Source organism: Scatophagus argus, chromosome 17 (assembly GCF_020382885.2).
Source record: "Scatophagus argus isolate fScaArg1 chromosome 17, fScaArg1.pri, whole genome shotgun sequence".
NCBI classification, from domain to species: domain Eukaryota; kingdom Metazoa; phylum Chordata; class Actinopteri; family Scatophagidae; genus Scatophagus; species Scatophagus argus.
In genome coordinates, this window is record NC_058509.1 from 8,388,050 (window position 1) to 8,410,129 (window position 22,080).

General features: G+C 40.6%; 1 protein-coding gene across 4 annotated transcripts in view; it reads left to right on the top strand.

Annotated features, from left to right (window-relative positions):
- Nucleotides 1–22,080, top strand: part of ptk2aa (protein tyrosine kinase 2aa) — a 55,806-nt gene that overhangs the window by 21,390 nt on the left and 12,336 nt on the right. For 2 of the 4 annotated variants that reach the window (XM_046418317.1, XM_046418318.1), the window contains exons 5-23: nt 160–329; nt 1,407–1,494; nt 2,114–2,193; nt 2,602–2,664; nt 4,423–4,477; nt 8,304–8,444; nt 8,590–8,667; nt 8,833–8,940; nt 9,644–9,761; nt 10,130–10,160; nt 11,852–11,916; nt 14,769–14,786; nt 17,125–17,181; nt 19,725–19,822; nt 20,073–20,157; nt 20,268–20,368; nt 21,095–21,210; nt 21,362–21,462; nt 21,824–21,913. In XM_046418317.1, coding sequence (XP_046274273.1) covers nt 160–329; nt 1,407–1,494; nt 2,114–2,193; nt 2,602–2,664; nt 4,423–4,477; nt 8,304–8,444; nt 8,590–8,667; nt 8,833–8,940; nt 9,644–9,761; nt 10,130–10,160; nt 11,852–11,916; nt 14,769–14,786; nt 17,125–17,181; nt 19,725–19,822; nt 20,073–20,157; nt 20,268–20,368; nt 21,095–21,210; nt 21,362–21,462; nt 21,824–21,913 — 1,663 coding nt within the window. The remainder of the gene's footprint in view (nt 1–159; nt 330–1,406; nt 1,495–2,113; nt 2,194–2,601; nt 2,665–4,422; nt 4,478–8,303; nt 8,445–8,589; nt 8,668–8,832; nt 8,941–9,643; nt 9,762–10,129; nt 10,161–11,851; nt 11,917–14,768; nt 14,787–17,124; nt 17,182–19,724; nt 19,823–20,072; nt 20,158–20,267; nt 20,369–21,094; nt 21,211–21,361; nt 21,463–21,823; nt 21,914–22,080) is intronic. The other 2 variants (XM_046418319.1, XM_046418320.1) reach the window with 1 other exon arrangement.

The window sequence follows — 22,080 nt, forward strand, 5'->3', positions numbered from 1 at the left end:
AACAGGAGTAATAACTGGAGAATTTATGCTTTATCTTTAAATAACATCAGTGTTTACTCATAACAGTTTTATTCTTTAAACTTATAGTTAATGTAACTGTCTAGGGGACGTTGTTAAAAATAGTGCATCACCATAATGCTGTTTGCTCTTTGTTTCCAGGGAATCATCCAGAAAATTCTGGACATCCATAAAGTCCGCTGGACATCTTGTTTTGGTTTGCGTCTCAGCAACAGCCAATCCAGAGACCAGGTTCACTGGCTCCACCCTGATATGGGCGTGTCCCACGTCAGAGAGAACTATGAACAGGCACGACCAAACGAGGAGTGGAGGTGAGAGAAGAAAGGTGCCACCTGTGTTTGATAAGTTGTCATTGTGCTTATGTACCATTCTGAACATAGTATGCTGTGTCCTGTATCACTGCATCAGGCTGCATCGGTTAGTGATTTGATTGGCTAATGTGCACAGGAAGCAGTGTGGGAATTGTTTTGAGTGTAAACTGTGTCCCTCCTTCTCTGCTGCTTATATTACATTTCCATTTAGTTGTATAAATGAGGACACACAACATTGGAGAGCCTCACAATTTTGTACATTAAAGTCGAATCAGACTGAAATATACCTTCCTCTGTTCTTCATTGAGATGAATGAGCAGTGAAATCCACTGTCACCTGAGGGGCAAAAATAGAAGTTACCTGGGAGCTTAGTTGGTGAACTTGATTTATTGAGAAATCAAAGATGAAATGTAGTAAGAAAAGGTTCAAGAGGAGCTGTGTGGTTATACTTTATAACCAGTTTCCTGGACATTGATTGTGACTTATGTGGCCTTGTGAGTTTAGTCAGGCTCTGCCTCCTCAGACAGCTAGCTTCAGCTGTCTGTCCTTTTGTGTGGGGTGTGGTTGTGTTGGTTTGCAGTCTTGTTGTTAATGCACTGGTATATTTATTCTTTTTATTGTGGTGGTCTTGGTGCTAATGCTATTGTGAGGTGGAGACCTTTTGCTCTGTGCACATAAAGAGTGACAGAACCAGATGTCTGCATTGTCTGGATTAGTCAACAACTCTCTCTGTCTCTTTGTCTGTCATTCTTCCACTCATCTTGCAATCTGTCTTCCCATTTGCGGTCTGAAATATCGGGGGGGGGGGGTTCTCCCCACTCCTCCTCCCACACACTTCCATCTTCATGTTTTCCTCCTTACTTTCCTTATTAATGTCTTTCATTTCCTCTTCACGTGCTGTAATATCTTAAGTTGACTTGTTCTGATGTTTTCACCACATAGAAGATGACTCAAACATTACACTTTATTGCAACATTTCTTTCCAGTAGAAGCCGCAAGTTGTTGTACAATACAAGGTCAGGTTGAGGTGGAAAATGGTATTGTTGCACTCACTCTGCCTTTCTTTGTCCTCTTTAGGTATGAGTTAAGGATCCGGTATCTTCCAAAGGGCTTTGTGCAGCAATTTACAGAAGACAAACCTACACTCAACTATTTCTATCACCAGGTACACACACACACACAAACAGACGTACGAACATGTGGAAGAACCCAGACACATAAGCATATTTCATTTTCTGCTGAGACATGAGTTACTGGTACTTTTAGTTATTTAGAGCCATTTTTTCATATGAAGTTGCGTTTTCACACGCATAGGACACAACCGGAGATGATCACACTTGTTCTCACCTGCTGCAAAATACTCCATTTGGTTAAGGTGAGGTTGGGTTAACACCTGGGCAGGAGGCAGGACAAAAGAACAAAAGTACGCTGTGGAATTTGCAGTATTATTTTTACTGCATATCATGCACATATGCTTGTATTCTTCATGTTTCGCACCTGTCACACTGTAAAGTTTCCTGACAGTCTGACATTATATGGACTTTGTATGAGGGAGCCTTCAGGGTTAAGTCTCTTTATTGTGCTGTCTAAATGATTAACACATTTGTTCTCACATGCAGCTCTTCTGAGTAACGTCTGGACAGTTTCAGGGTGGCAGTGCATGTGTTAAAAGGGATTTAAATCTGAAGGACTGTGTGTGTTTGTGTGTGAGATAGTCACTTGTTGTCAGTTGAGATAGATGGTTCAGTAAACATGTTCTTGTGGTGTGTGTTTGTGTCCCTCAGGTGAAGAATGACTACATGACAGAGATTGGGGATCAGGTGGAACAGGATGTAGCCCTCAAACTGGGCTGTTTAGAAATCCGGTAGGTGGCTCTCACACTACTGAACAGTAGCTCCCTTTCACTACTTTGGTCATGTATGTAACGTACTGCAGTACTACCACCGAATTTATTTGCTGTTTGTTTATAATTCAGTGGTTATTCTTTTTACTTTGTATGCTAATATAAAACCCCCCAGTGTAGTTCTGCTTAATTTTAGTTCCGTGTACAAAAACTGAATTATATTTAAAAGCTGGATCACTGTTGTCATGAGTGAGACCACAAGCCAAAATGCTTTGGTCTATCGAAGCTGGTATATATGTTACAAATGTTGCCATTTCTATGTTCATACACCAGAAATCCCTGCTCTGCTAAAAACTAAAACTTGAACTGTGAATGGATCTGACCTTGCTCTCTCCCTCCCTCTGTCTGTCCCACTGGTTTCAATTCCAGGAGGTTCTTCAAAGAGATGAGAGGAAACGCCCTGGACAAGAAATCCAACTATGAACTACTTGAGTAAGTATTTTCTTCATGTGTTTTCTTCACTTTCTGTCCAACTCACAAGCTCTCCAGTACATTGCATCCTTTTTCTACCCAGAAATATGATTTGTGGCCCCACAAAAATAACACGACAACAACACTGTATCTGTTTTTGGTACAGAATTCACATTGCATTTCCTAGATGAGTGGAAAGGATTTCATTAAGAGTTTGGATATTGCGCAATGGTCTGGGAACTTTTAAAAATCTAAATTGTTCAGTTCAGTTGCAGTTCAGCTGTGATATTTCACAGCTGTCATCACCTGATCACCGATGTTTAATACTCATTTTTGAAGATTTATGTGGGTTTGGTTGCTCTGTCTGTGTTGGCTCTCTGGTTTGCTGCCTGGTAGATGGATGTTGATGAAGAACATTAACAAACTCTGGCCCTAACGAGGGTTGGCTCTAACATGGTCTGATTCTAATGAGCTGCCCTCCTCCACAGAAGTTTCTTTCTGTCCATCAGCCTAACGAGCTCTCCAATTAACTGAGAAGAATGCCCACTGTCTCTCCGACGATATCTCTTTGTCTCTCTTTTTCATCCCCTCAGTCTTTCTGTCTGTCTGTGTCTCTTCTTTATGCTCCCATATTCTATTTTTGTCTTTGTACTTCCTTTCTCTCTCTCTTTTTTTATCTATCTCTCCATTGCTGTCTGACTGTTGGTTGGAAAAAAGATGTTGTGTCATGCATATTTTAAACCAGTGAGAGAGGGAAAGTGCTGTTGAGACTTTGGTACACCAAACTGACAGTTGACTGTCTGTGCTGGATCACTGCCCATACTGTACATCTTGGTGTCTGGCTCTGTTGGCTGTCATCGGTCCTAATCGATGACCATTGACCATCCTGTTTGCTCAGCTCAACAAATTATTTCATCTGTTTCATTTCTTTTCAGTTCACCGTTTTGTTTTGTTCTTCCAAACACAGAAGACTACAAGTAAATGCTTTATTTTCAAGGTGCTTTCAGGAAAGAGCATTCCTTTACCTTTTTTTTTTGCATCATCACTCTGTGGGTTTCTCTGACAGTTGTTTGCAATGAATTATTTCTATATCTCTCAATATTTGTACCAATACAAATTCAAACCATAAACTTCTTGGACATTAATTAGGAAAATATTGGGAAATTACTGACCCACACTTTTAGTATATAATAAGATTGACTCACCAGAATTGACCATATGAATTGATATCTCAACCCTTTTGTAAACCACACACCTTAATAATACTGTAATTAAATCACAGTAAAAATACTGTGATTGGAGACAGATTTTGACTTATTTTGGAGAACAGAATGATGTAAGCTCTCAGTCTTTACTCACTCTGTCTCCCTCCCCCCTCTCCCCCTGCACTTGCCTTTTCTCCAGAGGAGTTTGAGTCATTTGCTCGCTTCCTGTTTTAGCTCTGCACATCTTTCTTTGTCTCTGCGGTCTCCCTTTTTGTACTCCTCCCTGCCCCTCACTCTCTCTCTCTATCTTTTTCTGTCTGTTTTCCCTCACTCTCGTCTCTTAGGAAAAGATGAGTAGTTCTTTGTCGTTCCCTCTTGGTCATAGCTTTCAGTTTCTTCATTTGCCTGTCTGACTAAATGTATCAGTCTGTGGCTGTTGTTGGTAATATCTCTGCAGGGGAAAAATAACTTGCTGAGATCAGATAAAGTTAAAAGTGCTTGTCAATTAGCATTCCTCAGTGTAATTAGTGCATAATAAACATGCTTCTGTATCCCTCTCTGTCTCTCTTCCCAGGAAAGACGTTGGTTTGAGGCGTTTTTTCCCGAAAGACCTGTTGGATTCAGTCAAGGTGAGAATGAGCTGTTTTGATCTGAGATCAAAATGTAGCTGGAGTACAAAAAGTTAAATGTGCTGAAAAGGTTTCTGAAACAAACACCATGTTTACTTTCTTCTCTATAAGAGGGATTCTGGTCAAACTTTTGTTGTCCTGTGCACATATAGTGCTCTCCACTCATTTAGCAGCTGCTTTCACAGTTTCCCAGCTTCTCATCTGGAGTTTCTTAGTTACCAAAAGTAAGCAAACCTTGTGGGTTCGTGGCCAGCCTCGTTGAGTAAGTGAAGGCTCCACTGAGCCAGTTTTTTAATGTGTTACTTGATGTGTTGTCAGGCCTTGTCTGAGCTGGCTGACAGAGTGGGAAACTGATTGAAATTAAATCTTGGCCAACCTGCCAGTGAAGTTAGGAAGAGTAGGAAGAATGGTTCTTTGTTTTCTTACCAAAAAGCCCATTTCTATACTGTGTATCGATGAGTGTAGAAACCTTATACTGGCTGGAGTATGCAGACACAAACCAGGATACTGTTGCTTGTGTACCGTCCATTTAGGTTTATAATCAAATAATATGATTATCAGAGATTCGATGATGACTTCATGCTAAATAAATGAATGAAGGGAAAAGTTTTAGTTCAGTAAAGCAGGTCGTATGTTGAATTGTTGCTTTTCCATTTCCTCTGGTGACATGAAGAAATTTTATCCTCTGAAGCTTTTGTATTAGCAACGAAAAATGGTATGGCAGGTTTTGGTTGTCTACATTTGTATGAGTTGGCGGGGTGTGCTTGCATAATGAGCAGCATCTGTGTCAGTGATAAATTTACGGCACGCGTTTCTGGGGAGGGTCTTGGTGTGTGTCTGTATGTGTGTGTGTGTGTGTGTGTGTGTGTGGGTGAATGAAGTAAAGGCCCAGTGACCCGAAAAGGTCTTGAAGTCAGCAGGCAGGCAGACAGATGCTGTGTGTGTGTGTGTGTGCGCGCGTGTGTGAGACCCTCGGGTCATGTTTAAACCCACTTTCTTTCTCCAACAATGAGGAGGGAGGGGGAGGCGTCAATGGGCGTCTCCTTCTGGCGTCCCCCCCTATCTGTCGACCCCTGCTGACTCCCCCCTCATCAGTTGCCCACCTCCCAACTTTACCTCCTCTCCCACTTCTGCTCCTTCGGTAAACATGACAGCACACACTCCCCTTTGACCTGTACTGAACACAGTGCAGTGAAACATCGATGAATTGGCTCATCTGACTGGACTGAAGATGTTTGGACTGATGTTGTAATGTCTAAACTTGATTTGATTCTTATTTACATATTGATTGTTTATATATGATGCATAATCAACAATGATTGTAAGAACAAAAAGAGAATGACTTGAGAATGACATGAGATTTATCATCATGAATTGTAAAGCTGAAACGGTGTGCAAATTAATCGAGTATTTTCTCAGATCAGAAATAGAAATGAAAATAATCTTAACCTTGGTCATGCTGTCTTTGAGCATTTTTGCATGCCTGATAATATGTTATATAGCAGCTAAAAACCGTGATGTTAATGGTAAGCAAGTGGTAGGTGTCTGACACATCTGCTCTTACATACATACATGGATGTGTGTTAGAGAACGCAGCTGTCATTTACTTTTCGCTCTGGTGAGAGAGAATGGTAGTCTTTTAATGGGATTATTCTCCCTCAATGGACTACACACACACACACAGAAGCGGCAGAGCAGATGGCTGCGGTAGTAAACAGTGAGTGATGTTAGCTGTGGCGAAAGCGATATAAAGAGCAGAGTCTGTTCATTCATATGGACAGGCTGGGAAGCAGGTTTACTATGAGTGACCTTTAGTGGCTTTGGAGATCAAAGATTGAACAGACATCCTGGTCTGTTTTCCCTCTGCCAGACCAATCATTTAACCAGTAACTAACTTTCATTTACAGGAGGTTAGTGTATGATCATGCATCAGAAGCTCAACCAGCAGGGCCACAGTGCATGTATCCTTGTCATAGTGGAACTGAACTCAATAACGATATATGTGACTCAGTATTACTGTCAGAACACAGCACAGGATGAAATGTATCACTACATTCAAGTGAAAAAGCAATTTGATGAGCACCTGATGAGGTTGAAACCAGAAAAAGTAAAGACTTTTACTTTTAAGTGTAATGATTTGAAATGGCAGTTAGCTTTAATTATGAGGTTAAGCCACAAAAACACAACCTAGTAGTGTACTAACAAATGTAGCACCAAAGCTCCACTGGACCGCAGAGAGCTGATGCACCATCACCGTGTCCTTCCTTTAGCAAAGACACTCATGAATTTTACTATCTGTAAGTGCTGTCTATGACTGGTCAGCACTGTTTCCCTGCTCACTGTAGTGATGGTCAGCACGGTGATGGGGAGGGCAGTATTTCCTCTCAGGAAGGGTGGAAACCCTGGACTGACAATATCCATGTGTGTTTACGTGTGTGTGGTGGAATTCTAGGAATTAACACACTGATCCTATCAAGAGCACGAAGAACACACATAAGCGCGTACCCGTCTTATATTCTGTAAGCGCATGTATGTTGTGACATTTGTTGAAATGACAAGAAAATGGAATCTTGTAAATGTGTTTTTGTAGATATCTTGATTCTTTCAGGCTTGATGAGTAGACAGCTATCTGCATATTAATGCTTGTATTTACAAATGAATGATGAAATTAAAAATGAGCCATACAAAATGGGTAACAGAAAAAAAATAAGACGAAATAACCAGTGATTCTGTTAAAGTTTAATACACACAGAGGGGTTTTACTCAGTGTGCTCTGATTGTGTGATTTTAGATTCACCTGACATCAGTCAGTTGCTTCTGTCTAAGCCAGTCAGCGCAGTTGATTGCTTTTTGTTCCTAACTTTATTTGTCAAACTGTTCATTTTATCTTGTGTAGAATGACCTTAATGTGATGAAACAGCCTACTGTAAATCCACTTGTGCTTTTTTTTTTTAAAGCCTGGTCTGTAGTGGCACTAAATCTCCTCTAATCTTTATCTTAATCTATACATGGAGAGCTATTTTTAGTTAGGGATTGTCTGTGCTGTATATGTGTGTGTGCTTGAATGGCTGTGTATTTTCACCAAATGCAGTAAGTGTTTGTGTGTGGATAGTATGGATAGTACTACCATCTATACGCATTTAATAGTACATAGGTGCGCTTAGATGTGTATAAAAGCTCAAGGTCAAGGGTCACGCTCTTTTTAGATGTACATCAGATGAAGAAGATTATGTATTACACTGTGTGTGTGTGTGTGTGTGTGTGTGTGTGTGTGTGTGTGTGTGTGTGCGTGCTGCATATCTGCATGTCTAGAGAGATGAAGTATAGACAGGATTGTAAAAGACAGAATAATGTTGTTAGATGGATTCCCCATCTGTCTACTCTCTGGTGACATAACAGACCTAAAATAAAACAGGGCTGACAGTGTGATTGTGACAACCGCAGGGGGAAAAAACACAACTGGCACACTAAACAAATCTGTATGCATTGCCTATAGTGCGATCTGAATTACACTACAGATGAATGAGAGCGCATACTCTGATGTTTAATTGAGTGGTAAATAACTACTATGAATGGGTCTTTGTTAAGATATTGATCTGAACTAACAGTGTCACTGGAATGAAGTGCTGAGGTCAATTTAAGTGGAACCAGAGTGGCCTATTAGTCGATCAATGCCTCTGACACACGCACATCCCATCATGCCTCTTTCTTCCCTCAGTTGCAGATTTTCTGCTCTAATAGCTGAATAATCTTTTAAATAAAAACAAGTTTTTAATTTTAATTTTACTTCCTTTTCCACCCCTATTCTCTCTTTTCTTCTCTTCAGGCTAAAACTCTCCGTAAGTTGATTCAGCAGACGTTTAAGCAGGTAGCCAATCTCAACGATGAGCAGTGCATCCTGAAGTTCTTGGAGATACTTGCACCAATCCACCGCTATGACAAGGAGTGCTTCAAATGTGCCCTCGGGGTATGGGTTCTTCTGATGCCTCCAGTATACTCTTTCCTCTGGAAAAATCCTGTTTGTTGTGTTAGGCTGACCCCTTTTGGTCACATCAGGTCTTGCATGTATCCAAGATTCCATCCTGTCTTGCCTCTTCTCTCCTGTCTAACAGTGCAGCTGGGTGATCCAGGTGGAGTTAGCCATCGGGCCAGAGGAAGGGATCAGCTACCTCACTGACAAGGGATCCACGGTGAGCTGCTCACTATGATCACATCATACTACACAGGATTGCTTCTTAATGTTCTGCATCCAAAAACTAAATGTTTTCCAGGCCAACGCCTCCTGAGATAAAGATTTGCTTAGTTCATGTGATTTATTCTCCACTTTCTGTGTGTCTTTCTTGATCTCTCCTCAGCCCACCCATCTAGCCAACTTTAACCAAGTTCAGTCCATCCAGTACTCTGCTATGGAGGAGAAGGACAGGAAAGGGATGCTACAGCTCAATGTAGCTGGAGCTGCTGAGGTAATCCCTCTACAGTTACATTTGGTTTTAAAGGATACCATTGCGTGCACACTTTTTGTCAACCTGCCTTTAATTCAAGAAGTAAATTTCTGCCATTTTCAAGATCAATTTCAGTAACAAAGCAGGACCTCATGTAAAGTTTGTGTACTGAAATATTTAAAGTTAAGTTGTTTCTCTGCTGTAAAGCATTTGTTGTTGCAGAGATAATGGTGCTGTGCGATATGGTTCAGACTATTAATAAAGTGTCTTCTATTGCAATTACTTTTACTGACACATGCTTATTATTGCTGAAAAAAAAATCTGAAAACAGAAATTGTTCTTGTCTTGTTCAGCAAATCTACTTTTAAAATTTGCCAAAACTTTAAGCTATGAAAAGAACAGAAAGATATGATGTGCTTCAAGTTTTCTCACCCTCTAAAGGCAGTTTTATTTGTATTTATTTAGTCTTGATGACTTTGGCCTCTAATGGATACTAAGGAGCTATCATAAGCTGTGCTCATTGTGGTGCAAAGCTTCTTTTTATGTGTGTGAGTGTGTAACTGGGATGGACGCAGAGATTAACTAATGGTTCATAACACCCGCTGCTCTAGGGAGTTTTCCCCTGGCATGAGAAGCAGCGGGAAACCCCCACTGAGCTGTTACATGTGGCTCTCTGTAACAGGCTTGCCACTGTGTGTGTGTGTGTGTGTGTGTGTGTGTGTAGCCTCTCACAGTTACAACAGCGTCACTGACCATGGCAGAGAACTTGGCTGACCTGATTGATGGTTACTGTCGGCTCATCTCAATGGAAACTCATTCCTTCATCGTCAGAGTTCAGAAAGGTATGAAACTGTCCATCACGCCTTCTCAGTCCCACCTCCACATACAAAGATTACACAAGAATATTAAAACACGCTATATGGTGTTTTTTTTTGAATATTCAAACATATACAATCAATATAAAGCTCAAGAAAATTGTGAGCTTTTAATAAATTCTGTGTGATACATTCAAATGCAGCACTAGCGACTGTATTATTCACATGATGATTGTATTTTAAATGTACCAGTTCTAGTGCTGTATAATGGATGTATTTTTTGTCCTTTGTGCCGTGTATAAGATCCTGTCTCACATGTATGATGGCTCGTGTAACATAAAATCATGCATGTGGTCTTATACATTTATTTTGTGATGTGTGTTTCTGTCCTCTAGAGGGAGAGAGAGCTCTGCCTTCCATCCCAAAGTAAGAACCCCTTTGATTCTTAGTATTTCTTCCAGCAACATTAACATTACAGAAGTCTATAAACCTGCTTACATCACATGTCTATTGCAAACATGCTGTATTTGCTGTGTGAGCTGATTTACTTGTAAGCTTTCTAGTCCTGTCTCGCAAATTTGAAATATCTTCAACAGAAGCACACAGTAACATGTTTACTTGTATGAGTACATGGTTAGCACGCAACCGGTCAAGTAATTCTTATTTTTATGCCAGTGTTAATGATAAACAGGTGCTCAGTTCATGATTATGTGTGCTATAGAGCCTCAGTGCAGCCCTGATATAAACGCTTTACGCCTGAGCAAAAACGGCTTATTAGACATTCTCCTGATAAAGGACAGTAAATCAGTTGCCGGGACTTTCAAGACAGCATCAGTTTTAACAGAGGTTAGACCTTCCTTCTATCACTTTCCTGAGTTTCCTGTCTTTGCCAAAGTGGCACCTGAAGTTCCTTCGTCACAGAGTGAGGCTTCTTAACCACTTTCCTTCAGGAAATTTCTGGTGTCTTTTCACACTGGTGCGGTGCTGTGGAGCAGCCCTCAAGTTGTCAAGAAAATAGACTTTTGTTGTTAAAGTTTGGTGTGTAGTGTGTACCTCTCATTTAATATCTTGAGAACTTGCTGGAAATTAGTGTAGCACTGAATAATGTAGTTGGTTGAAATTGTTAAGAATTTTGTGAGTGTATTATTATTATTTTTGAAGGAGATCCTCTCTTCAATTGCTTCTCAAAGTTGCTGCTTTTTCCTGTTTCATATCATCATAATGTGAATATCTTAAATTAAGACTTGTTTTTAGTGTTTGACATTTTATAAACTAAACTATTAATTGGCTCATTGTAAAAGTAATCAACAGATAAACCTATAATAAAAATAATTGTCAGTTGTAGCCCAGTTGTCTTAACCTTAACGTGGTAGTTCAGTATGTCACTAGATAAACTATCACAAAATAGTTTAATGTCCAGATTATTACCCATAATTCAGCCCACATCTTTTTCTCTCGGCAAAAGCGAAAGACTAAAATTGGGACAACTTAATGCATTCTCCTAAATCTGCCTTTTCCAGGGTTTTTGGCTCAGAACTTCTTGTTCTTGAGTTCTTGTGTTCGTTTATCTATGACCGTTGAAGCCTGGACGTTGTGTATTCACATTTCACTTGTCTGTTGGTTGAAATTCAAACACTAACGTTTTGCTTACTTTTGGTCTTTTCAACTCAAATCTCTCTGTCTTTTTTTTTTTTTTTTTTCTTTCTCTCCTCTCTCCCTCTGTCTGTGGTCAAATAAGGAGATAAGTTTAGGAGCCAAATATTTTCCACTTAGGGTTTTTAAACACTTGGGTAGTCTCCTCCTCTTTCTCTCGGTCTCTTAACTTTCTCGTTGGTCGCTGTCTCTTCCCCCCCCGCCCGCTTGTGGCCTGCGACGTAAAGATCGTAGTAGAGCTCAGATGACACAAATGGAGAGACAGCGGCAAAGGCAGAGAGATAATTGAAACAGTGAGGGTTAGTTTACTGAAGCAATTTCAACAGCCAGCTCTTTGAATGAGACCTGACTTTAAAAATCCCTCGAAGGCAAGTTGAAGATTCAACCACTTAGATATGTTTTGTTTTTGTAATGTTTATGACTGTTGTGTAACTTGTTGCTCGTTCATTTGTTCTTTCCTCCAGAGTGTCCAATAGCGAGAAAAAGTTGGATGCAGTCAGGAGTGGAGTTCGAGCAATCTCTGTCTCGGGTAAGATTGAAATTATACACACACATACACTCACAAACCCACAAATCGACTGATTGAACATGAGCAGAGTCTGATATCTTCCTTGCCTCCAGCTACCGCCTTTCTTTCTTTCCTTCCATTTCCTCCAACATCTGTTTTTTTCCTCCCTGTCATTGTTTTCCCCTCTGTTGGGACTGCCTCTCCCTCTCTCATCCCGTCCTCTCCGTTCCTGCTTTCTTTTGTTTACTTCCTCCTCTCTCCCCTCGGCCTTTCTCATGTCTCTCTTCTGTACTGACATCCATTCACTCTGTTTTTTCCCCCTTACACTCTCGTCTTCTTTTCGTGCTTGATTGGCTGCAGACCTAGTGACATCGACGCCACCTAAGCCAACCAGGGCGCGGCGTTTCCTCCTCCCCTTTGTCTTCTGTTCAGATTCACCACCCAATGGTATCCTCGTCTCTCATTGGACAGTTAGTGGAGGCGCGTATCCACAGAATTGTGATGTGGTGGAATAAAATGCTTAATTTGGGGATCGTGCTTTGACAGTATAGAAAAAATCCTCAGAGAAAGTGACCTTCTGATGAAATGTAAGATAAAATTGCACAATAAATGCATTTTAAAAGTATTATTTATATCTTGCGTGATTTATAGCGCTAATTTGGTCCAAAAAAAAGGGGTTAAACATTAGACTCGATTCAAAATATTAACACAACTTTGGCCTTTCTTTTTTTACTGTTCCACGTTATTAATGTAAAATTAAGTTGGCTTTGTCTATGAATCGCTTATCTCCGCTGCATCACAAACTGTCATTTTTTCAGATGCCCTCTTCTACTAAACTGTCCTGTTTGTCCTCAGTGCCTGGTTGTTTGGACTAATTCAGTGTCTCACACGCGCACACTTTAACCACAATAACCGCTTGTGTTTTGCTGCTTATGAACAAGCCAGTGCTCTTTAAATAAGACTGTGCAACAAATGGAAAAGATGCTGAGTTGTGCAGTACTTTCTCTACCTTTCACATTTGAGAACAAATATTGTTTTTAGCCTGCCTGCTCACAGAAGCTGCTAAAGGTGGACGTTTTCCACTTTCCGCCTTCTAAAAACATTAATTTTACTCAGCAGAATTTGACTGAGGGAAGGCAGCATTGACAAACAGTGAAATGGTTTTTGAGGCTCATTTCAGCGCATGCCTTGCTTCTGACGTTCCACAGTGGTTATTTTTAATCATTATTTTTAGTCTTTTATGTCAGTTTATTCAAAGGGTTAGAGAATAATTTGTGGCTCGGTGGTTAGAAAGATTGTTCTTCCATTTAGAAGATCTGGGTTCAGCTACCAAGCATCTGCTCCTTTACAGAGTCCTCAATCAGCAGAGCAGTTCTGTAGCTGAGAAAAACAGCTCATCTTTTGAAATGACTTGTAACGTAAGCACATCTCTCCATGTATTGTATACATGTGTCCTGTAACAAGGAGGGCACACTCCATGGCTTTGGCAGCTTTCCTCAGTAGCTAACCCAACCACTCAGACAACGTCATGAATCTGGACAGCAGCTGGTTTGACGTTGAAACTTTTACAAATGTCCAGCCAGTCTTCTGACTTTCATCTGGAGGCTCCAAACATGACACAAAGGCAGAGTTTACATCCTACTTTTAAAACTTGATAAATGATACATAGATTAGCTTGTAAAGAGTCAAACTTAACAGTCCCGAAGACAAACTCGAGGAAAGCCTTTTTCAAAAATGTGAATGGAAGTAAAGGAAGCCAAAAATGTATCAGTAGCTTCTAAGTTATTTATAGATTTGTGCCACAGTGACTGAAAACTTGACCTCAAGTTTTGTCTGAATTGTTTGAGCTGGTGGGTATTTGTTTCGAGTGCCAAAAAAAAAGTCATGGAGAATTAGCTTCAGCTAAATCTTAGGTTCCCAGTCACTGTAGGTAATAGTGACACAGCAAAAGGTCTGTGCTTTTTGATATGCCAGGCCTACATTAAAAAGCACTCATATGTCCATAATTTTCACCATACAAAAACTAAAGGATATCAGCATAAGCGAGTAGAGCAGAGAGCAAGATGCATATTGTCTTCACTGTGAAAAAAAAAAGTGGGAAGCTGATCTTGGTGGCTGTGGCTCAGGAGGCAGAGCTGGTCGTCTCGCTAAGCAGAAGCTCAATCCTCGGCTATGGCTGCAAGTTGAACTGTTCTCGTGCAAGATGCCGAACCCCAAATTGCTCTAGATGGCTGTTCAGTCAGTGCATGTTTTCATCCAACTCTCAGCACGAAAGCGAATAAGCATATATCCTAAAACTCTTCCAATCAAAATTGGAGTCGTGTGGTTTTTTCCTTCCGTGTTTGGGTTAAGATTCTGAACAGACCATTATAGTTATCCAGTCCAGTTGATGCTGCCTGAGAATAAAGTATGTAAAGCCTTAAAAATGAACCCTTTTCCTACACCTGTGAGAAACCATCACCAACAATCAGATGTTAAACTCTTCAGTCTGCTAACCATGTATTAACTCTCACAAATATTTACAGTTCGAGACAGACTTCACACTCAAACCATGCTGGATTTTCTTCCACGAGTTAATTTGTCACCTACGTGTGTCTGCACAGCATTAACAGAAGTCGATAACTCTGCTTTTTCACTGCAGACATGATTGGATCTTAACTAACTGCTCGCTGAGTGTTTGGCTTTGCAGATCCTGCAACATCTCCCATGTTGTTTCAAGGCTTTTCATGCTCTAACCGCCCTCTTCTCTCTCCCTCTTTTCTCCGCTCTGCCTCCTGCTTTTCTTTCTCTCTCTCTCTCTCTCTCTCTCTCTCTCTCTCTCTCTGCTCTCCTCTGCTGTCCCGTTTTCCCGCATGCTCTCCTGGACCCTGCAGAGGATCTTAGTGGGGATGGTAAAGTTTTGCTGTTGTTTATCAATCTCTCTGTTTTGTCGTCTTCATACGTGCATTCGTACTTTCGTAACAGTGAAGCTGTGTGTGTTTGTGCTGAGTGTGTACATGTGGAGTGACTGGAACAGTTAAGCAGAAAATTATTCTTTAGCTGAATGTTTCTCATGTATCTGATTGCAAATCTGATCTGCTAGTCACTATAGTGGTTAACTATTTTAGTATTGTTTATGGTTTTAAGATGTTTATGTGTTTGTGTGTCTGTGATTACTTTTTTTTTTTAAGCGGATTACCACTAAATTTGAAATATGTCTGCTTTTAACCACAAAAATGAAAAAAAGCAGGATCTGGAAATTGAGTTGTATTTCTCTTTAAGGGAACTTCTCCAAACCTTCTTCTCAATCTCTCTCTCTCTCTCTCTCTCACACTCACACTCACACACACACACACACACACACACACACTCACACACAATCTTGCACACGTGTACTCACATATATTCACGCACAAACTTGTGCACATACAAAGTGGAGTAGGGAGAGGTTTGCTAGATTCAAGAGCGAGTGCATTCTTGGCTATAATGGGCTAACTAGATCACACACACACGCGCGCGCACACACACACACACATTATGCCCTCACTGAAAGCAGTAAGAGACAGAGTTAGACCAGTCAGACTTAGAAATGGTTGATTCTTTGGCTCACATTGGTGCAAATATGCAGCAGTACTTAGCAGTGCAAGCTAACTAGTATTTATAAACAAATCTTAACATGTAGAACTGAAACCACTTAAAACTGTAGATTCAAAGGCAACAGACAGCTTAAAGAATAAAAGAAGCCAAAGGAGCATTTTATCATTGCACCTTTGAGAAGCAAGCTGTAAGCAGAGCTGTTGCTTTTATTCCAGCTCATTGAAAGATATTTTTAGAGAGACGTTAAAGTCTTTGCTTTATAATAAACTTTTCTTTCATGTAAAACAGAAATGTCGTACTTTAGCAGTAGTCATGCCTGTTTGATAAAAAAAAGTTCTTTACTTTTCTTTACATCCATCCTATCCTTTAATGTTTAAACACTTGTACTTTAAATGAACAAATAAATACACTTATTTGCTTTCTTGGAGACACATAGCTTAGAAGACTGATTCACATGTCTGTCCATGGCTGGAGACAGCAGCTGGTTAGCCTAGTGTAGCATGAGGACTGGAAATGGGGGGGCAACTAGCCTGGTTCTGTCTGAAGATGTAATAACATGTTAATTAGTGCACTTTAGAGGGCAGGGTTGGGCTAACTGTTTTTCCCTTGCTTCCGCTTTTTATGCTAAGTTACTCAAACTGTCTCCTAGCTTCAGGTTTAGCATTTAACTCTTGGCAAGAAAGCTTGTGTATTTCCTAAAACTATTTCTCTCAGCATCAAACACTTCTCCTTTTGTTACTATTACAAGCTTCCTTATATTAACAACTAAATTGCTAGTCAGCTTTCTTCGGCTTACTCTCTGCGGCTTATTTTCGTGATGGCAGAGCTTTGCTTGAGCAAATCAGCCACAGGCTTCAGAAAAAGGATTTCTGATAAATTTAGGGACACGTTCCCACAGAGCCTTATGAATCCCGAGCAGAGCTGCAAGAGTAGCTTTCAGGAGAGCAGATGTTTGACTCTTGTTTCCAACAGCTGAGTCTGCACACTGATTTTATTTTAAACACTGCCATCTGGTTAGGATAGACTCTCTCCTTTTTCTTTTTGCCCACCCCCCCACCACCTATCTGTCTGATTCTGCACAGATTTGATCCTAAATGCTACCATCTGCTTACAATGACAGCCTGTACCCACTATTTCTCTCTCTCTCCCTCTCTGTTGTTCTCTCTTAACTGTTTCACTCTTATCCCTTTGGACTGATTTCACTCTATCTTTTATTTTCTGCTTGTCTCTCTTGAACTCCCTGTCTTAAGTCCCATCTCTTTTCCTTTTACCTTCTCTCCACCACCACCACTCCCTGCAGCCAGCTGCTTTACACAGAAAGATATGCACAGCACATGATCTGCTGACACTCTCCGCCAAGTGTGTGTGTGTGTGTGTGTCTCAAGAGGGAGAGAGGAGCTACGTGGGTGTTGCTTTGTGCAGGAGTTGTCGAAACTCTGAGTTAGCTTCACTCTTCATGTGTTATTTTTATGGTGGGGCGCAGTTTTGTTTGTTTCTCTTTTGTTTGTATCGGTGACCCTTCATGCCATAGTGGACGGCATGGTAAACTGAACATGTGCATGTGTTTTTCCCCATTGTTTGTGTGTGTGTTTTTGTTGTACTCCCTCCGTTTCTCTCTCTCTCTCTCTTCATCGTTTGTGTGTACTGTTACAGAAACTGATGACTATGCTGAGATAGTTGATGAAGAGGACACTTACACCATGCCGTCCAGTAAGTAACTTTTTCTTTTCTTTCTGCTTGTAGCATCTGCCAGCTAAAGAAATGAGCTTCTGTGGCACCGCAGCAAGAGAACTATATAAGAACTGTTTCACTGTTGTTATCCTTCTGCCAGATGTTTATGTTCTTAAGCAAACATTCGTTTCGTTCTGCTGTCTAATAGCTGAGCGTGGCGTGAACCTTTTCCAAGATACACACTTGCGCAGGGAACATCAGAGAAGTCGCATTAAACCGCATTTGGTTAGGTAGCGGCTAATCAAATTCAGACCACTTTCACTGTCTTATATAAACAGCTGGAGGTCAGAGGGTCTACAACTCATACTCTGTGACTCCAGTTGGTTGGGCTTGCATTACAGCTGTCAAATTCATTCATATGTTAAAAAAAAAAAAAACCCTGAATGTGCTGGTAAGTTTGCCTTTAGTCCTGTAAGTAATGATGGCTTCAGCCCTCTGTTCCAATACATTTGATGTGGATGTTCTGGCCAGTAGAAAGTACTCATATTTGATTGTGTGGCCAACTTTGAAAATGGACTGCTCTCCTTTCCTCCCACAGTCCTTTCTATCTTAATCTGCCTTGCTTTATTTGTTTGTCTCTTTCACTTTGCTTTTTTGGTCTCCTTCTCTCTGCGACTTCCTCAGACAGACTTTGTGCCGACATATTTTCCTTCTCCATGGCTTGAGTTTGTGTGCGTCTTCATGTCATAAATGTCCGCTGTATGATGAAAATGAAGCTACACAGCAAACCTGCTCTTTTAACCAGTCTGCGGAAGTGTCAGCTCAGTTTTTCATTCATCGACTTAATACATTAACAAATGAACTGTGTCTGTGTGTGTGTGTGTGTGTGTGTGTGTGTGTGTGTGTGTGTGTGTGTGTGTGTGTGTGTGTGTGTGTATGTGTGTGTGCGTGCGCGTGTGTGTGTGTTATCTGAGCTATTTTCAAACTTAAAGCAGCTGTCAGGCTCTTTCCCTCTTTTCATCTCTGTCTTCCTCTTCCTCCCATCGCCAACACAGTCAGCTATGGAGTAGTTGAAGGTAAAATTCCCTGTCTGTCTGTCTGTCTGTCTGTCTCTCTCTCTCTCTCTCTCTATCTCTCTCTCTCTCTCTCTCTAGTTCTGTCCCACCAAAGTACCTCAAGATTTTACATTTGTGTTGATATTTTTCTTTGCCGTGCGCTCGATTAAGTTTCAGGGCAAGATTTGTCTTTGTCCTTAAAACTTATTAGTGCATCTTTCTGCATGTTATCTTGTCAGTTTAAACCGAAAAATACGCATTGATATACAAGAATAACAGTATCAGTGATAAGGATTTTTAAAGTAATTATGAACCAGTTTTCCTTCACCATTCATATCTGGCAAAGAAAAATACAAAGGCTCAAAGTACGTCATTTCCAAAGTGGTGTTGACTTGTGGTCGTCGTTGGTGTTTTGTAGAATGAAAGTCAGTCCATAAACAATGCAAGATGTTTATTCACTAACAGCTGAATCAGAATCCTCTGGAACTGAACAACCTCACAGTATTTGCATTGTTTATTGGCTTGGTTGTCATTTCATCATCATCATGTCAGTTATGAGATTTTTATTTCTTAATCATGGTCGGGATATTTTTTTTACAGTTATCATCTGTGACTTCTTTTCTTTTCTGTTTGATGCAGTTATTAGTTTTCTGCAAATGAACTACAGTGTGGATAAATTGCAGTGAATTTTGGTTACACTTTTGGCATTTGTGAGTTTACTGTTTAGCTGTTGGTACAGTCAAATAGTTGAACTTTGTTTAGCCCGGCAGATAAGTAAACAATTACATGATAAGTTCCTGGTGGTGAGTGTCCTGCGTAAACCTTTTAAACACTTTATTTACTAAATTTTTACTGCAGTAGTTTGGAAGCGGACATTAATGCATCCCTGTAGAAATGACCTTTTCCGCAAGACGGTATTGATAGAATTGATAAAGCAACAGGTGCAAGTTTATTTTGTATTTTGAATATTGCACTAAAAAACGTCCAGGTATCAGGTTTTCTTCTGTGCTTTGTTAAGTGTCTTAAAGATTGATTATTGCTTTTTACTTGCACAGAACTCTCCAGGACTTTATCTCAACGGATAATTTTATTTGAACAGACACGATAATGGGTCTCTAGTGTGCATGCAAACACAACACAACACCTCACATTTTGCCTTTTAAATGAGTTTACTGCATGTTGACGTTTGTAATTTTGTGTTGCAGTGTGCATGTCAAAGTCGATGTTTGTCCTGGTGTTAGATGAAGGGAATATAGTCTGAACTGGCTCAAATTGTATTTTGTTGTGTATTTGTGTATTACCAAAAAGGACAATATCTTGATATGCCAGAAAGTTAGAAATCATTTCCAAGTATCTTTTACTTTTCAGTGATTAAAACAATGCCGCGATAATACTTCCCTCGTCCTGCTTGAGCCCATCCATGTGGTCTGAGACATGTCAGATGTGATGGGGTCCAGTATTTCTTGGTACAAAGATCTGTGCTTCATTCTCTCTTTTCTTTTCGCTTTGTCTCTCTGTCTCTCTCAGCTCGGGATTATGAGATCCAGAGGGACAGGATAGAGTTGGGCCGCTGCATTGGAGAGGGTCAGTTTGGAGATGTACACCAAGGAGTCTATAACAGCCCGGTATGAGGAAATGCACACACAGGCACTCATGCATGAACAAACAGAAGGTGATTGTGCACGGTTGTGTAAGTTTTAATGTAGTGGGATACAAGATGGTCATCAGGTTGACAATTGACTTTCATGTTCGTCTTTGTCTTGTAGTTACTCTATTATAAAGAAAAGTAATTTAAAAAATATTCTTCTCTTCTCTCTACTGATTTCAACCAGTCTTGTGCTGTAGCGTCTCTGATGTGCTAACTTGTGTCTGCAGGACAAACCAGCTCTGCCTGTCGCCATTAAGACCTGTAAGAACTGTACATCGGACAGCGTGAGAGAGAAGTTCCTACAAGAAGCATGTAAGACCACTTTGTGTGTCAGCTTGACATATTAACAAACCGTTAATCACGTTAACACGTACAGAGTGTGTTGACGTGGGTGAGTGTGTGTGTGTTTATTTCCCTCACAGTGACAATGCGTCAGTTTGACCACCCTCACATTGTTAAACTGATCGGAGTGATCACAGAAAACCCTGTGTGGATCATCATGGAGCTCTGTACGCTTGGAGAGGTGAGAATGATGCTCTGAGGCTGAGAGAGTGTGTGAGTGTGTGTATGTGTGTGTCACTTCCTAACAGTAAAAACAGTTGAGGAAACTGTTGAGTGTAAGTTAAGATGGCATTTGCCCAGGTGGAAAAGCCCTTGTATTAAGAGGAAAAAAAGCCACAGTAGTGTGAGATATTTTCACATTTCGCCAATAAAAATAGAGACATTGACAGGGTATCTGTTACACTATTTAGACAAAAGTATTGGGATGGGGCTGTTTTTCAGGGCTTGGGCTCGGCTCCTTACTTCCACTGACGGAAATCTTAATGCTTCAGCATACCAACACATTTTGGACAATGCTATGCTTCCAGCTGTGTGCCAACAGTTTGGGGAAGACACTTTTCTATTCCAGCATGACTGTGACCCAGTGCACAAAGCAAGGTCCACAAAGACATAGTTGGATGAGTTTGGTGTGGAAGAACTTGACTGTCCTGCACAGAGTCCTGACCTCAACCCCAACCCCACCTCATTCCTAAATTTTCCATTCACCTGTACTTATTTCTGTCCTCGTCCTGCTCTGAGGGTCAATAAAAGCTCATCTTATCTGATCTGATCCTAGATTTATATAATAATTCATCATTATTCCATCCCTGATTTTTCTGTTCATCTCTCTCTCTCTCTCTCTCTCTCTCTCTCTCTCTCTGTCTCTCTCTCTCTCTCTCTTTCTTTCTCTCTCTCTCTCTGTCTACAGTTGCGTTCGTTCCTTCAGGTGAGGAAGTACAGTTTGGATTTGGCAACTCTCATTCTGTTTGCCTACCAGCTCAGCACGGCACTGGCATATCTGGAGAGTAAACGCTTTGTACACAGGTACACAGTCAAAGTCAAAGTAGCTGAGAGAATATCTTTCTTTCATCAGACATTCAGACAGAGTATATCCCTCATGCTTTTTATAGACATTTTGCATCTAAGAAAGGACAAATATCCTTCTGGCCTAATGACAGCCATTTATGACTTCTAGGGACATCGCAGCTCGCAATGTCTTGGTCTCTTCAGTGGACTGTGTGATGCTCGGCGACTTTGGTCTGTCACGATACATGGAGGACAGCTCCTACTACAAAGGTAATGATGGACAGCTACACATACACAGCTTTGTATTGTGTCGTGACACAAGAAAAAGAATCAGTAATAATTTAAATGTTTCAAAGATGGTTTTCAATGACCTGAGACCAGCTTGTTGTCCCAGTGACGCTCTGAGTTCTGTGTATATGACCAGCTTTTCTAGTTTCCAGTACTTTACCACCATCAAAAGGCTACACCAGGGTACTGCAGTTTATCTTGTCTAAAGTCACCTATTAGTGTGTTCTTTTAGTCTGCAGTCCTCTGAGAGTTTTTAATATTAACTGCCAATCAAATGACAAATTGTTGTTGTCATTAAAAGTGTTCTTTACAGGTGATTTTAATGAATGTGTGTTTGTCTCAGCTTCTAAAGGTAAACTTCCCATCAAATGGATGGCTCCTGAATCTATCAACTTCAGAAGATTCACTTCTGCCAGTGATGTGTGGATGTTTGGTGAGTTCAGATCATTTATGTGTGCGTACATGTGTTGTTTGTTAATGGAAATGCATAATTATATTACATCACCTGAGAAACAGCATTTTGTGCACGTTCTTTCATTGTGTGCCGTCATCAAGAGGACATTTGTGTGTCCTGTCCTAAAGAACCGCACGTTTGTTCCT